The sequence below is a fragment of the Oenanthe melanoleuca genome, chromosome 1, assembly GCF_029582105.1.
Source record: "Oenanthe melanoleuca isolate GR-GAL-2019-014 chromosome 1, OMel1.0, whole genome shotgun sequence".
NCBI classification, from domain to species: Eukaryota; Metazoa; Chordata; class Aves; order Passeriformes; family Muscicapidae; genus Oenanthe; species Oenanthe melanoleuca.
Genome location: NC_079333.1, coordinates 28989300 through 29005153, shown reverse-complemented (window position 1 = coordinate 29005153; position 15854 = coordinate 28989300). Strand labels below are relative to the sequence as shown.

General features: G+C 45.6%; 1 protein-coding gene across 2 annotated transcripts in view; it reads right to left on the bottom strand.

Annotated features, from left to right (window-relative positions):
- The window catches only part of LOC130261547 (alpha-2-macroglobulin-like protein 1), a 28528-nt gene extending 14249 nt beyond the window's left edge, over positions 1 to 14279 (bottom strand). Inside the window, exons 1-19 of one of the 2 annotated variants that reach the window (XM_056507915.1) lie at positions 14099 to 14279; positions 13307 to 13490; positions 12047 to 12097; positions 11525 to 11669; positions 10821 to 10873; positions 10491 to 10511; positions 9810 to 9969; positions 9111 to 9195; positions 8585 to 8714; positions 7220 to 7328; positions 6566 to 6675; positions 5667 to 5831; positions 5162 to 5386; positions 4245 to 4308; positions 3636 to 3781; positions 2965 to 3111; positions 1788 to 1955; positions 696 to 801; positions 33 to 141 (exon numbers count right to left, since the gene is read on the bottom strand). In XM_056507915.1, the coding sequence (XP_056363890.1) occupies positions 33 to 141; positions 696 to 801; positions 1788 to 1955; positions 2965 to 3111; positions 3636 to 3781; positions 4245 to 4308; positions 5162 to 5386; positions 5667 to 5831; positions 6566 to 6675; positions 7220 to 7328; positions 8585 to 8714; positions 9111 to 9195; positions 9810 to 9969; positions 10491 to 10511; positions 10821 to 10873; positions 11525 to 11669; positions 12047 to 12097; positions 13307 to 13490; positions 14099 to 14166 (2246 nt within the window). In that variant the 5' untranslated portion in view covers positions 14167 to 14279. The remainder of the gene's footprint in view (positions 1 to 32; positions 142 to 695; positions 802 to 1787; positions 1956 to 2964; positions 3112 to 3635; positions 3782 to 4244; positions 4309 to 5161; positions 5387 to 5666; positions 5832 to 6565; positions 6676 to 7219; positions 7329 to 8584; positions 8715 to 9110; positions 9196 to 9809; positions 9970 to 10490; positions 10512 to 10820; positions 10874 to 11524; positions 11670 to 12046; positions 12098 to 13306; positions 13491 to 14098) is intronic. The other variant, XM_056508003.1, reaches the window with a different exon arrangement.
- Between the last annotated feature and the right edge of the window lie 1575 nt (positions 14280 to 15854).

The following is a 15854-nucleotide window of genomic DNA, read 5'->3' as shown; positions in this document are numbered from 1 at the left end:
CCTGGGGAAGGAAGGCAGGGGCTGTTACCAACCCAACAGAGACCAAATCCCAAATCCAGGTCTCTGGGAAAAGCGTCCGTGGTTTTGGCTTCTCCTTGTCATCAAAGTGAGGTTTAGAATCATCATAGGTAGCTTGGATGCCTGGTAGAAAGCAAGTGATATTTCAGAAAACAGCACATATAGCTACAGGTGAAACTAGCTCTTCATTCACTGGCCATCCAACACAAACCACAAATGTTTTCTGGCACAGAAAATGAGTGGATAGGGCTGGTGTTTCAATGAGAATCTGACACAGTGTGGCTATCTTTGGGGAACAGAGCTTTAGGGAGACAGAGGTGGATAGAATTTAGCCCAAGGCTCAGTCTTGCAGATCCAAATTTGGTCTGGATCCAGGGGGAGACAGCATGCTAAAATGGAGTCACACTCCTTTAAATAATCTGTGAAAGTGCTGGCAGAGAGCACGCTGCACTTTGTATGAAAAACACTGAACACAGGGACACCAAGAAAGCATGGAGATTTGAGTTTCTACCTGTGATTTGTAAATCAGGTCCATTAAAATGGACACAAGCTTTGTTGCTCTTCTACACAACCAAGAAACACAGCAGGATGGGGGGCAGCTGTCTCAGCTGCAGGCTGGCCAGAACTGGGAGAGGGAAGACCCTTCACTCAGGAAGTTGGATATGCCTGTTCCTTACCAACAATAGGCTCTTTTCTTAGATATATCTTTTTTTCAAAGCCTGGAAGCACGCAGGAAACAGGTTTCTTGACTCTAGTGTTGGTAAATATTTTCATGCGCAGTTTCTGGGAAGATAGTACAGACAGTAAATCATTGATAAATCAAAGGGAAAAAGGGATGTTGAAACTATCTCGTGATCATGGGTATCAAATGGGGGCTGGTGGCCAGTGGCAAAACACTTTTAAATGCTGCTTTTTTATATCTATATGCATAACCTTACAGGCTCAGACTCTGATCAGTGCATGAGGAATGGAAACCAGTTCCTGAGGAATACTGGGACCAACTATTACTTCTCATACAAGTAGATTTCAACCAGATGTGGACTTCATATGCCTGACCTCAGCAATGAGACATAGTCTAAAGAATAAGCATTTAGGAGACAGCACAGTAACATGCCTTTTGAAGGGAATCAGGGTCCATATTTCTATGGTAGAGTTTTGTCAACTTAAGAAACCTATGCAATTCAGACTATATTTTGGGTTGTTTTCAGTGTGTTGTTACCCTCTCCTCCTATTTTGAGGTGCTTCAACTTGCATATATTTTATTAAAAGGCATTCTGCCAGAAGCAGCATTTCTTGCATTTCAGTTAGCAGACATGTTAACACTTTTCTGACTATCATGCTTGTTAGCACATCAGTTTATCTGTTGTTTGTCTTGACAGTTAGCTATAAAGACAAACTGTTAAAGACTGAGTCTCTTTTATTAAAACTGCTTTGAGGATAAGTAAGGAGATACTCAATGAAACACAGAGTTTGTAAATAAAACAATAGCCAAATGGTGATTGGCCACAATATGGTGAGGTTCTCAGGTGTTACTGCTGTATTCTTGCCACTCCCCCTTTGTAGTATGGGAGCCTGAAGTAAATTTGCTCATTTTTACACTATCTTTTTCTTGTCAAGTGGTTTGTACTGTGCTTAGTCAGCTTTCCCCATAGTCCTCAACGGAGTGTGGCTACACTGAACAAGGAACAGATGACTTCTTGTAGGCATTCAGGACAGCATATTGCAACTCACTAGGTCAGGAAAAGTTAAGAGGAGGTGCAGGCACTCACCTTAAACAGGCTATAGACATCAGCCTCACTTTGGTACCAGGGTGCACCCATCCTTTTGTGGGGGCTGGGCTGCTGGGGCAGGCAAGGGTACGCCTCGAAATCTTCCAGGCGGTAAGGCAAGCCTCGTCCTCCCACCATGAAGCTGTCCTCAAAGAGCTCCTCATACAACTGCAAGGGAAAAGCACGGGTCTGCAAACACAGCTGGCCAGCAAGCACCTGTACAGGTCAGACTTTTGGGCTGTAGCCCTCTGTTACTTATTGCAGTTGAGGAAGTTGGCACTGACACAACTTACACTAGGGCATAATATAAAGGACATATATATATAGGACATAAAGGACATAATACAAAGGACACATATAGGATAATATCTACTAGAGGACATAAATCCAAGCAGTGGATGTAGACAAGAGGCTTTTAGGCTGCAGGACAGTTCAAGCCTTTCAACACTAGGGTGCAAAATGAGGATAAAAATGCTTCAGTTTAAGCACAAAGAATTGGCACATCTGACCTACATATTTAAAGATTATTACTTTAAATACCTGTTAGGGGATGATGCAAGTGCTCTGCACTAGAAGAGCATCCCTATGATGTGGACCACCAGATCACACTGTGGGCCCTATCAACAGGTGTAGTATGTCCCCCTGGAATTGGTGAGGCTTCTTTGTGACACACTGTACTGCTATAATTTAACTTACAACTTTGCATGAGGCATATAACTGTACACTGGTACACATCGTTGATTTATGTTAGGATTTTGAACTTTTGCAGTATTTTTCTATAAGTTCTAAATGCATTCCTCTGAAACACACAGCTGCTTTAAGGTAGGTGCCTCCAACCCTTCTGATTCTCAGAACCCACCTGGGTGCTGACAAAATACTTTTCTTTGACCACTTTTCACCAGCCACTGTGTTGTCTGGGTGCTCTCATCTAGCTACAGTTTTCTACAGAACTGCTCCAAACCACTGATCTGTCACATGGTTATAACTCAGCAGTGGCTGGGGCAGAGGGATAGGAGGACCCTGCCAGGGCACTCAGAAGAGGCTGAAGAAGGAGCATGGCAGGGCAGCCACCTTACACTGCAGCTGTGCTGGGATGTACTGTGGGCTTCCTGCCCCCCATGCCTGGAGGCAGAAGGCAGGCAGATGTTAGGGGGGTGGCCAGGGGGGCTGCACTCACACTGTCTGCTGTTAGGGTTTGGTTCTTCTGCAGGAGGACGCTCTTGTCAACAGCTCGCACTGAGCACAAGGACCCTGGAGCAGCCCTGAGGTGCAGTCTGACTGCTGATCCTGGGACCTCCTCCTTGTGTGAGAATTCCAGTTCCACCTGCAAAAGAAGACAAGGTCTGGGGCTTAGCCTTGGAGGGTGGGACCCTGTGACTCGTGTCTGGGTAGCAGAGGCAAAGACTTTGAATAAGGTAGGGAAGGGGGATGAGGGGAGAATCAGGCCATCCTGGAAATCCATTGGGAAGGTTAAAGAGGCTGCAGTGCACACAGCCCTAGCCAGAATTCCTCTACCACCACACATCCACCACCCTCTGATCCAGAACTACCACAGGGAGTTTTCTTTCCTGTGTTAGGGAGCGTATGAGGGACAGTGTGTTCCCGAGTCAGTAACATGGAATGAGGGTAAAAAAGAGTTCAAGGGGACCTGGTTTACTCCTTGAGCAAGCACTGAGTATTCAGAGAAAAGGAGGTTACCTGTCTCATTTCCCACCCAAAATACTGGGCATCTGGTTTTGCACATATACAGCTTACACCATTTGGATGAGGATAAAACAGGACCAGGAACTACAGCAGACCAGAGCACATCAACGATGCTGTCACACTCCTTGTGTGGTTTCTGCTCACCTTATGTCTAAAGCACTTTTCTACTTCAAACTGCTCCACATCAGCCACCACCTCTCCATCCGGGAAGACTGCATACACCAGAAGCTTGATGTGAGGCAGGAAGTCATTGCCAACAGGCAGAGTCAATGAGAAGGAGCCCCGCAGATCTGCACAAGACAGCAGCAAGGAAGAGAGGGACAACATCCAAACAAATCAACTCATTGCAGTGGGACACACATTAAAAATCAAAAGAGGGACTTAATTTCTACCTGTGGATAAGAACAAGCTTAGGTCAAGACATGGATAACACCCCACACAGACAATGTCACAAATTAACAATAAACCAAGCAGCCATGAGCCATTTCTTTGGCTCATGTCTTCTCCAAAGGTACAAGTTAGTAGCGAAGTCATAAGATTGGATGTTAGATCAATTAGACAAGATAGGAGACCAGTTGCCTAGAAAGGCATTGAATGGAGGGGAGATTGTGTTGGTCTTAGGAGAAGGATCACCACTAAGAACTCAGTTCAGTATTTCCCACTTGTGGATAAGAATAACACCTGCAGACAGTCTCTGGAGAATGGTCAGTTTTCTGGAGTGTGTTATGAGACACTTCTCATGTTTTTACTCACTCTCGTGCTGGGTGATTGGTACCTTCTTCTCTCTGCTGAAAAGGATCTTGCCTTTTGCTATCACCTGAAAAAGAAAGAGAAGCACCATTCAAGGGCCTGAATTCCAAGAGCATGAGGAGAGTGTGAAAAGAACACAAGAAGAGAGAACGACGCCTGACAAATGTTGCTGCAGAAGTTCCTCTGGCAGGACATGATTTCCAGAGCTCTGCAGCAGAGATGCTGAGGGCACAGCTGGGTAGGCCATGAGAAGGTGGGGCTGCAAAGCCAGAGGTACTTCTGAAGATATGGGCAGCTGCTCTTAAGAGCCAGTGAACTCTGATCTCAGCTTTACTAGGATACAGTACTTTTTGATTGTACAGGTGAGTCCAGTTCAGTAACCAAGACAGTCAGAACTTCTTGGCTAGGCTTTAGTCACACCCTTGCTTTGACTCACTTCTTGGAAGTGGACTTCATCAAAACACTGTTACATACCTCTGGTGTGCATCAAGGCCCTGTGCAAGGGCCTTCCAAGCTTTTCCCTGCAAAGATACAGGTGGGGGAATGTCAGCTGCCCCAGAGATTGCCTCTGAGTTCTCAGACAGATTGCCCCAGACACAGATTGACATCTGGGGCACACCTTCTGGGCAGAGTTCAGGCTAGCCCTCCACTGCCATCCATGTGGACATAAGAGAAATAGGGCAAATGGCAGGCACCTGTCACCCAAACTTAGGTCAAGACATGGATAACAAAGCAATGCAGCTGGGGCTAGGAGCAGGTCCAGGAAGGAAGGCAGGCACAGGTTTGGGCAGAACAGAAGTCACAAACTGACTGTCTAGGAGTAGTTTGTCTTTCCTTTGAGTATCTCTGTGCTGTGAGAAAAGGGTAAAATGCCAGTAAGCATAACCTTGCCCTGAGAACCAGCTGTCTTCTGTGCTTACCAAGTAGTAGAAATCAATGTGGTCTTCCTCAGAGCTGAGTTTATTCTGGGAAAGGACATAATCCACCTGCACTTCCTGCTCTTGATCACAGGACATCATATCATTCTTGGCCATGATCTCGAGGAAGCTGTTGCTCTCAGAGTAGAAAGGCTTCAGCCAGTGGAGGTCATCTTCTTCACTTTCATCAAGAAATGTACTCTTGTCACGTGAAGGGTTGTAGGTACCCTACCAAGCACATAAACACATGGTGGAACTGCAATTAGGGTCAAGAGATGCAAGGGAACTTGCACACCTGCTGAAACTCTGCTGATGGCAGACTGCACATCTGTATGCTTAAAATAATTTGTTGAAATGTCATTTTAAACTCTCTATGAGATTTCCTCTTACAAAGTTTCAGCAAAAATCTAAATCTAGTAGATTTGACCACAGTCTCATTTTTCCTCTTTTATCTTTTCATGGGGGACAGCCCACAGCAGACAAAAGATTTTCAGTGGCTGATACTCACCCTCAGAGAAACCATCGTGCTGTTCCAACTGGTGGTATCCAGTGTGAAGTGAGCTTCCCCCTTCTCATCTGTGAGGAATGACAGCTCTGTCTCCTCATCGTTGACATCAACTATTAGATGGACTGTTTCATTTCTGAGGGGAGACTTTCCACTGTGGCAGAATATCTGTAGGGAAGGGGAGGAAGTTAGACTCTGAGGCACTGCCAGTGCTTAATATTAATTGCTTCTATCACTGGGTTCTCTCAGCCCTTCTAGCTTTCAGACCAGTTGGAAGGATCCAAATAAAAGTCCAATAAATACATGAAACCAACAATTTGAAGCTATTCAGAACTGGAACAAAATGCTAATACAGGCAAGTGAGACCCCTCTATTGAGAGACAAGGTGAATTCCTCAGATCCTGAGATGTTTCTTGGACAATGCTGCAGGATCTTTGATGATCAGAAAGAGGTTTATCCCAAACAACTTAACTCCTGCTGTTCCTTGCCCTCCATGCTGGGGTCAGTACTGTCCCAGGTGAAAGTGTTTCCAGCCCCAGGACAGCAGTCCTGCATCACCACAGGGACCTGGGTCAGAAATGACTGCCAGTGAACTGATATGCAAGGCTCTAGAGATTTCTGCCAAGTTACCATGAGCTTTCATCCAAAGGGAATGTTATGTGCCTGCTGACACCACCCTCAACCCATATGCACAGATTACTTTCAGGAGATGCTCCTGGGGAAGCCTCCAGAAACTGCAGCTGGCCCCAGAATTCCAGTCCAGGAAATCTACTGTGTTAGGATGGGGAGAAAAAAAATTCTTCTTCAGAAGGGCTTCACTCCTATTTTCTGGGTGCCAGCAGAGCAGCATTTACTTTCCTGGAGACTGTTCCTTTCTTCCTACAAAAGGTTATATCTGTTACCTTCCCTGTGTATGGTATCCCACGTTTGTAGAATGGATGGAGGTTGATAAACTCCACAGATTTCATTATCGTTGCAACAGGAATTAAAGCTGTTTCCACAGAATTGGCTCCTGGATGGGGAGATGAAAAATCTGTTGAATCTGAAGCAGGGCTCTTAAGGAAGCAGAAGGAAAAAAGGCAGTTCAACACTGCCTACAACATCTACAAGCTCTAAATTTAGGAAAGAAAATACATTCTTCTAAGATATGATTCTCTCAAGCTTTCTGGGCTGCCTGCTTCATAACATAACATGATGCATCATAGCCTATAAGTATTTATTTACATGTTTATTTGTTTATGTTTTTTGAAGATAAAGGGAAACTAGATGACTGTTTTGTTATAAACAGTCCAGCACTTTGCAACTGGCTGAGAACCACCCTGGTGTCCAGACAATCACTAGAGAGTTATACACATGTGAAGGGAGGTGAATGGTGAAGAGGATTAGGAAATCTAGTGAAAACATATGGAAGAGGTACTAGAACAGAGACTATTACCATGACAGAAGATTTGGGAACCTTAAAGTTACTTTTTTGAAAGAAATTCCACTGCCACGTAAAGCCCAAAACCAAAGATGTTGCCTGTGAAGAAGACAATGCTTCACCTATTATCCAGTACCTGTTCCATTTTCCACCAATTTTGCTGCTACAGTTACATAGCTGTCAGCTTCACTTATTTCCAGAGCTTTTGTCTTTATTGTGAAAGTAGTACAGCCATCCTTATTTGTCTGCAGAGAGAGGAGAACAGAGAGAAAAAGTGTGGTGTGGAGGAAGACAAATTGTTCTATAGATGCCAGGCAATCCTAAAGAAGTATTTCCAGATATTTTTGGAACAGAGGAAAGCTCCCAAACCCTAATTGCAGAAACCCATCATGGATACCTTAAGCAGAAAAGATAATCAATATGCTTGGATTAAACGATCACCAAAAAAGTGTCCAAAAAAAAAAAAGTACTTAAGGCAAATCACATAATGATTAATTATGTCACAGAAAAACTCAGGAGACTGGATTCAGCCCAAATCCTGTAGCTGAGAGAGCATGAATTTCATTATCTGAGCTAAAGGTCTCCCTGAAATGCTGTGGCCCTGCTGATAAAGCCTGACAGTGTGGCTTTCCAGACATGACCATTGCTGTGACATGGCCATATTAAACAGAGGCATCCTGCCAGGTACAGATGGCAAGAGCTTTGCCAACCATTGAGGCAGAGCCTGGCTATAGCCAGTGTTTCTAACCATGCCTGTGAAGTGATCCTCAGAACCTTCCAGGGCCTCTTACATGCCATGTGGAGCTGGCATTCAGCTGATGTTTTGCACAGCTAAGACTGCACAGCATTCCAGCTGGAGTGCATTTTAAAAGATCCAGCTAGATTTTTATATTCTGGCTCATTGCTGGCTCGTCTGACATTTAGAAATATTTTCCTGTGGCTCTCAGGCCAAAAGCATCCGAAACCCACGGGAAAAAAACAAATCTGATGCATAACCACAAAAAATAATGGACACAGATGAGAAGAAAGTGTAACCAGCAACTGATATTATTTCAGACTAGACATTAGCAATCTGAAGATGACCCATTGTGCAGGGATAGAGCAAGAAATAGGGCATGGATCCATGGTCCATGTGGTGCTCTGATAGCCTGCTTATTGGTGGGAGTGGTCACAGGGCTGAATAGGCCAGTGATCTGAACAGCCCCACCTGATGGGGTGATCTGATTGCATACAAGATGATACAGCCCCTTGGAAAAAAAAAAAGGTCCCAGGCACCACTGCTTCCCCTGGCTTACACCTTTTCCCAAAGCACAGAGTCAGGTATGCACACCTAGAGCAGCCAATTCAAGCAACAGGGAATAGGAATCAATGGTCTGATCATGTCCAGCAGCTGGGAAGACAACAGGCTGACCAGGCTGCTGCCCATCTGAGGTGCACTGAGGCAGGCTAAGGGGGCAGAAACACATTTCCAGCACATGATACCTCCTATTTGTTCACCTACCCAGCCGTCTTGCTTCTGAGTCGCCAAGCTTGTAAAACTGTGTTCCATTGCCCTCTCTACTCCTATTGCCTGGGATAATGTTATAACAGCAATTTCTACTTTCCCTTGAACAGGCATCCCATAAGTATACCTATGTCAAAAGAGAGAAACATTCACCAACAGACTGTCTGCTGACTGTCAGCAGAAATATTGATATAGGACACCTCCCATCCTCATCAGGGGAAGTGGAGCCCAGAGAGCTTTGTGCCTTGTTTGCTCAGGGACTTCAGCTCATCCTTTAAAATCATTTTGCATCCCTCCCCACCCACTATACTCAGCATTTTTAGTGTCCTTGAGACTCACAGTAAGTGACCAGGCATGAGAAGGAGCCCACTCCAGAGAGTGATCTGAGTGATCTGTCTCCCCAAGACACAGGGTAATGCAGAAAGGTCATACTGACAAGTGGAAGACCACGTCTTTTTTATGAGAAATCTGGAGGTGACAGTGGAGTCAAGGGGCAGAGATCACAATGGTATCACGTACTCACTTGCCACAGACACCCAGCTGAAATTCCTCATCTGCTGTAGTGATATGTGGAGGGTGCTCAACTTTTATCTCAAATTTTTTCAGCACTGTATGGAAGAGAGTAAGATAAGGATGGAGGAAAAAAAAACAATGGATGGTATGGATGAGTATGGACACTGACAGAAGTTGTGCTATAGCTGCAGTCCAGATGAGGGAAAAACAGTGATGTCCCCAGTTCTTCATCACCATGCTGCAAATGAGTTACTCCCTCCAGCCACACCACTCTGTATTTGCTGCTGCAATTGCACATGGGACTGCTTTCTACTCCAGCTCAGTCAAGCTTAAACATTTAAATGGCACAGGGTTTTGTCTTTATCAAGCCAATTATTGGGACCAAGACATGATTCCACTTCCCATTATAGCAGCTGACTTGAGTGGATGACAAACCTAGCCCAGAAAAGTGACAATGGCAGCAAAATGTGCTCAATGCAGGGCTCAGATGCAGGTAGAGTGAGATGTCAGCCCACAGCCTTTCCTTTGTACCTTGTGCAGCTGCAGAACCTCCAGCCCCATGTGAGGTGTGCACACAGACCCATCCATCCTTGTCCCCATTCTGTTGTTCTCCCAAGTCAAAAGGTGGGGTGAACATAGCTGCATCACCCTGCTCTCTCCTCCAGCTACCCACACTGCTCTTCCCTCCCCTCTGATGTTGGAGTCTCACCATATTCCTCAACACTGAAGGTTTTTTGAGCCATGCCCTGCTGCACTGAGATGGTATACTCCCCAAGGGATGCTTCAGACGCCAGGGGGAAGGATAGATCCACAATGCCATGATCTGACTTCACATTCAGCCACTCAGCAACACGGTTGTGTTCAGGATCCTATTTGGGAAAGGACACACAGAGCCACGAGTCATGCTGGGAGCACATGTACCTGGTGGGTCCAGCCATACTCATAAGAAGACACTACAAGGGCTTAAACTTGACCCAGTAGAGAGGACTCCAGATCGCCAGGAGAGATGCCTTCACTTCCCTCCAGTATTATTTCAGTGAACTTTGGGATTGCAAAGGCTGCCAAGAGCAGTAAAGCTACTGGGAAGTGGCAATATCATAACACCATGGGAGGGAGAGGAGGCTGTGCTGCATCTCTTGAGTGCCTGTCCCTGCTCTGTGCAGCCAGGGTGTTGGGCAAAGGTTCAGTACTGCCCCTCTTTTGCTGAGCCATGTGCACCACAAAGGCACTGGTCTGAGAAGAACCCAGGCTGACCACACAGAAAAACCTTCATCAGAACCTGATCTATAGCCATAACTTCATCAGGTTACATTTGTGGCACAACTCTGGGAGCAAAAGATCACAGTAGAAGAGACAGATATATCCCTTTGGTCACTTCTTTGTGACTTACCTGCAGCCATATCTGGGAATACTGTAAAAACAAGAGAAACACAATCTCAGTTTTGTGAAACAGCATCCATGTGAACCAGTATAAAGAATTCTGCCTGAGCAGAAATTTCTGCTCCATCCAGACCCCACAGTACAACTCCTCCTCCCTCTGTGCCAGCTTACACTGGTCTTTCTCCAAGGGACCAGTGGATGAGTGGTTTCCTCACAAGATAATTTATAAGAATAAATAATGTGCTTTAACAGGCATGAAGGGACATATCTCCGTCATGAGCCTCTCAATGTGTCTCACACTGAAGCTCCTACTTTTAGAAAGGCACAATATGATACTCACCTCATTTTTAATGACCTTAAGGTTCTCATCAAGGTTCACAATTCGAAATTTCACTGTAGATATAAAGAAAAACATAGTAAAGCATTCTGTTTGCAACATGTCCTTGCACAAACCTGCTTCTCCTTTTCTATGCTCCAGTATTCATGTTTCTGTTTGCCTCAGAGATACTCAGGTCTTTTCCCAAACAGCCCTCCCCAGCATCTCCCACCCCAGAGGGCTTTGTCTGGGAGGCCTATACACAGCTGTGTGCTGCAGAAACCCACAGCCTTTCCCTAGAAAGATCACAAAGTTGGGCTAAACAGTGGGGTTGGCTATAGCAGGGTCTGTCTGCAGTTCATTCATATTGTGAACACTCTGGGGACTTTGGGATTCTAGCTTGGAACTGACATTCTGGGCTTTACTCAAGCATGAACAAGTCTTCAAGGGTGTCCAGTGTCCTGGAGAGTCCTGTCTTTCCCTTTAGGTCTCACTAGAGATTGACACCAAAACAATACCCAGGAGCAGCAGGCTGGGAATTTTGTGCAGCATTCCTTGGAGGGGAACATGTGACTCAGACTGTTCCCAGAAACACTGGATAATAGAGATCTGCTTCCTTCCATCTCCAACAACCTTAGCTTGCTGCACTTGGTGAAACCTTCCCTCCAGGTGTGGCTGATATCTTGACCCTTCCCTCTCCATTTCCATATGCCATCTTCTTGCCTTACCTGTTTCTCCAGGTTTGTATAAGCCCTTGTCTGTCTCTATCAGAATTAAATTCTTCTGGGGCTTGACCAGAACTTTCTTCTGACCCTGAAGGAGCACATTGTCTCCACTGTGGATCAGGACATTTAGAAAAGCCACTTCCTCTGGCTGTCAGGTTTAAAAACAAAACAAAAAAAAAAAAAAAAAAAAAAAAAAAAAAACAAATTACCTCAGACTACAAAGAGCTTGAAAGAGAACCAGAGGCACTTGTCCTCCCAAAATCTCCAATGTCCCCCTCCTCCTTTCATCTCCTGTGATTTAAATCTCTCCTTTTCCTTGTCATAGTCTTCTTTTTGTTGTCCAGCTTCTTCATTCTCTTTTCTTTGCCTTTCTGCTTGTCATCTTTGCCTCTTTTTTAGCACATTTATTTTTCCTCTTTACTATCTTTCCCACCCTGCATCTCCAGCATCAACATGGCTCAGGCACAGGAAAGGCTGAAGCCCTCTAATTTGTAAAAGAAGAGGCAGACAAGAGACATATCCTACCTGTGTCTCAAAATCATCTGTTTTCTTGGGAATTAACTTGAGGTCTGGCACCTAGTTTGATTGACACAAAGAAATGGGAAAAAATCATAGAAACATTGCATCTTAGCACAGATATAAGACATCATCTCACTGTTAAAAAAATCCTCAAACTTCAGAGTCTAGATTCTTCTGTACAATTCTGTAACCCACTTGTGATTCTAGGGAGAAGCAGTCACTGCCTTCTTCATGAACTTAACAATGAACTGACCAACATGTCATTCTCCCACTTAACAAAAATGTGAGAGTTTTATGGAACTAAGTAAAACCATAGGAAAATCAGATCTGGAGTAATGGGAGATGGGATACTGATGAGGCAAACACAGGACATCTCAGCATCAGAAAGACTAATCTCAGCAGGAGAAAGATTTCTCTTTTTTTGTGATTTTAATTTTTTGCTAACAGCTTTCCAGGACTTGCTCTCCCCTAAGGGCTGGCACCAAACTCTTAGTTAATCATTGTCGAGTTGATGTAAAAACCAAAAGTGACTCCAGCCCCTCCTTGAATTCTGCTGAGTCTGCAGGGCAGTCAGGGCTCAGGCACAGTGCCTTTGTGCAGTGCTGAGGAAGACAGGGGCAGTTTGTAGAGCCTCAGCACCACACACACCTCCATGGCTCTCCAGGAACATAGCTGAAGGTTCTGTAGTCAGTGTAATTACATAAGCTAACAACAGCAGTTAGCAATGACAGCTACTCAAGCCACTCCAGAGATATCCAGACTGCTTTGGTGAAATTCAATTCATGGTGGGTTCAGTGCCATCACAGCTAAATTAAAGTGAGCTCAATGCCTGGCTGTGCAGGCTGTAGCTACATCTGGCAATTTAGATGCAGTTTTATAGAATGGTCCTCTTGGAGCTGAAGGGGCAGGCTCCTGAGGAAAAAAAGGATGAAAAGAATGTATTCCCAATGCACTGACTTTTGCTGTCATATACAAGCACTTTTATGGACAAAACACTGAATAAACTGAAAATAAATGTTTAGCACCATGCTTTAAGTAGGATAAAATGTGCTGATACAGATCAAAAGAACAAGTTCTTTTCCACACAGGAAAGAATACCTACTGTCTTAGACTCCAGGACACTGTTATATTTTGCCTGGCACTTACAGGGAAATATACTTAGCCTGCTTGAAACCTATGGCAAGGAAAAGGACAGTGTACCCAGAGAAATGATGTGCTCCTGTGTGAAAGCATCCACTGTCAATCAGTAGCCACATCTACACTCACCTGGAAGGTGATGCTCTGGAAAGTGCCTGGCTTCTCCACATCCTGCTCCACCAGTGTGTGATTCTGGGATTTTGTCTGCAGGGTGACAGCCAGGTGGACAGCCTCAGTTAGGGAGCTGAAGTGAATGTAGAGCTTCTCCTCGTGGGACTGCTGAATGATAGCAGGGAACACCACCATGTAGTGACTAGAAGAGAGCAGTACATACTCAAAAACAAGTCAGAGGATGAGGTGGACAGGCCAGAATCCATCTCTGCTGCCTTCATGAAGAGGTAGACCAAGGGTGAGAAAAGTCTGGAGGACTTAATTGAAGGAAGTTTTGCACTTGCAAGCTCCTTTCCAAACTAGAAAGAGAACTCCCAGTTTCCCAGTGTCACCACCCTGCCACCAGCCAGGACACAGCTGCCCAGTCCAGGATGCCCCAGCTGTGAGTACACAGAGCAAGGCTGTGTGAGGAAGCCAAAGAAGCCAAACATTCAGCAGCTGAGGCATGAGGCTTCCATCCTCACCAGACTTGAGCCCCAGCAGCACAGCACGAACAGAGGCAAAGCTCTGTGGCTTCTGTAGCTCTGTGGTGTGTGCAGTGCAGTTCCTGCAAAGCCAACACCAGGGCTGCCCCTGCAGCAGTGCTCAATGCCCAGACTCCTCAGGAACTGCCTCTGCTCAGCCTCCCTGGGAGCCAGGCCCCCACCATCCAGCTCTGAGATGCCAAAGAGCTCAGCACAGCCCCTCAGCACCACCCTGCACCACAGCCCTTCCACCAAGCCCCCCAAAATCAAAAGGAGAGAGTCTCACGGTTCCAGGCTTGCTGCAGCTGCAACTGGGAACAGGGTCAGGGCCAAGAGGAGCAGTGGTGCTCCCATTGCTTGGGCTGGGACAGACAGCTGAGGGATCCACACTGGAGGAGAAAGCTGTGTCTACTGATGGGTTGGAGCAATCCTAAATGCCCCCTCAGATACTCCTAGGTTCAAAGAGTAGGGGAGTTAATATATGGAGATAATATCTTTTCTAGGCTAATGACACTAGCTAATATTTACTTGCTCCCACCAACAGCAGAGTGAAGGCCACATAGCACAGCTCTCCACCCACATTTACCACATTCAGGTGGTATTCCAGGCCGTGGGTGTCAGGACATTGAGAAGGGATATGTGGAAATACATATCTCTAACTCAGGCTGGAGGGGACTTGGGAGACTCTCATCTCATCTCATCTCATCTCTGGTTGGTCTGGATCCTGGCTGTAGGATCTGATGAGAGCCAAATCTGCCCCTCAGCTACTGTCCTCAGCTTGTAAAAAAGCATCCTCAGCTTTTAAACAGCAACATTATGATCTTCCCCTCATCCAGTGGTTACTCTGAGCTTGGAGTAAAAACCTTTCAAATCACCTCCATGCCATGCATCACTACCTCTGCCCATCCTAGCCACGTCTGATCTTCCTGGGTACAGAATCTCTTCCAGGGCAGCTCCTGCTCCCTATGCCAGCTCCTCTCATAGTTCACTCTTAGGCCTTTCCAAATAAAGCATGGCATTTTAAGTCCACATGTATTTTATCAAATCTCTGCTTTACATGAGCTCAAGTTGGATGCCCAGTGTTCTGGCAGACTCCTCCAGCCACAAGGTGATTGTACACTGACCCCATCTCCTCCAGACTGTCCCTGGGCACTGCACCCTTATGTTTCCATCTCCTGAGTGGCAGCAGTGAAGTGCACAGGGCTTGGATGAATTTGCCCTCTAGTTACCAGCTCACTTGAAGGTGGATGTCCTCATTCTGTCCTGGTCCCTGCTGTGTTTTAGCAGAGCACAACCAAAGGTACACGAGCACAGAGAGAGTTTGCCATCCACTGTGCCTTGCTCCTGGCTGAAGCAATCCCCTGGATTTATTTTGGCACAGCCTCTATCTGTGTGCTTAGCACCCACTCTCTTAGACCACAGTCTGATGTAACAGAGGCACTCCAGCCTTTAACCTAGAGTGACATTGCAGATAAACCTCAGGTTTAAAGCACTGTATGTCACTGATCTGGGAGCATATTTGAGCCTCCAGAATTAAAATGGGGTTTGAGTTCAAGTCTAAATTAGTGAGACAAAAAAAAAAACAAAACAGAAAGACAACCAAAAGATAATAAAATACTAAAGTTCTTCCCTTCCTGCAGGGAGGAATGGGGACACTGGCAGGGCTCATGTGCAGCCTGCTGGAAGCTGCAGGTCAGGAGTTACATTTCAGTAAGAACCAAATAATACCTAAGAAGATCTACAGAAGAAGAACCACGGAGAAAAAAAATCCACTGACATCACACAGAATTAATTTGCGTCCAAAAATTTATGATGACGTCCCAGTAAAAAATTGGGAATTTTTTTTTTTTACAAAATTGTGCTCCTGTACCAAACATAATAACTAAGTACTCCTTCTGCCAGCAGCTGTGCTGCCCAAGCCCTCTCCCAGGAAAACACCAACAAGCCTTACAAAGCCTGGAAGCAGCTGCCTCTGGCTTGTAGGCAGCAAACACTGTCGCCACCCCTTTCTCCCGCCCACCAGCAGCCTGATCTCCAGCTTG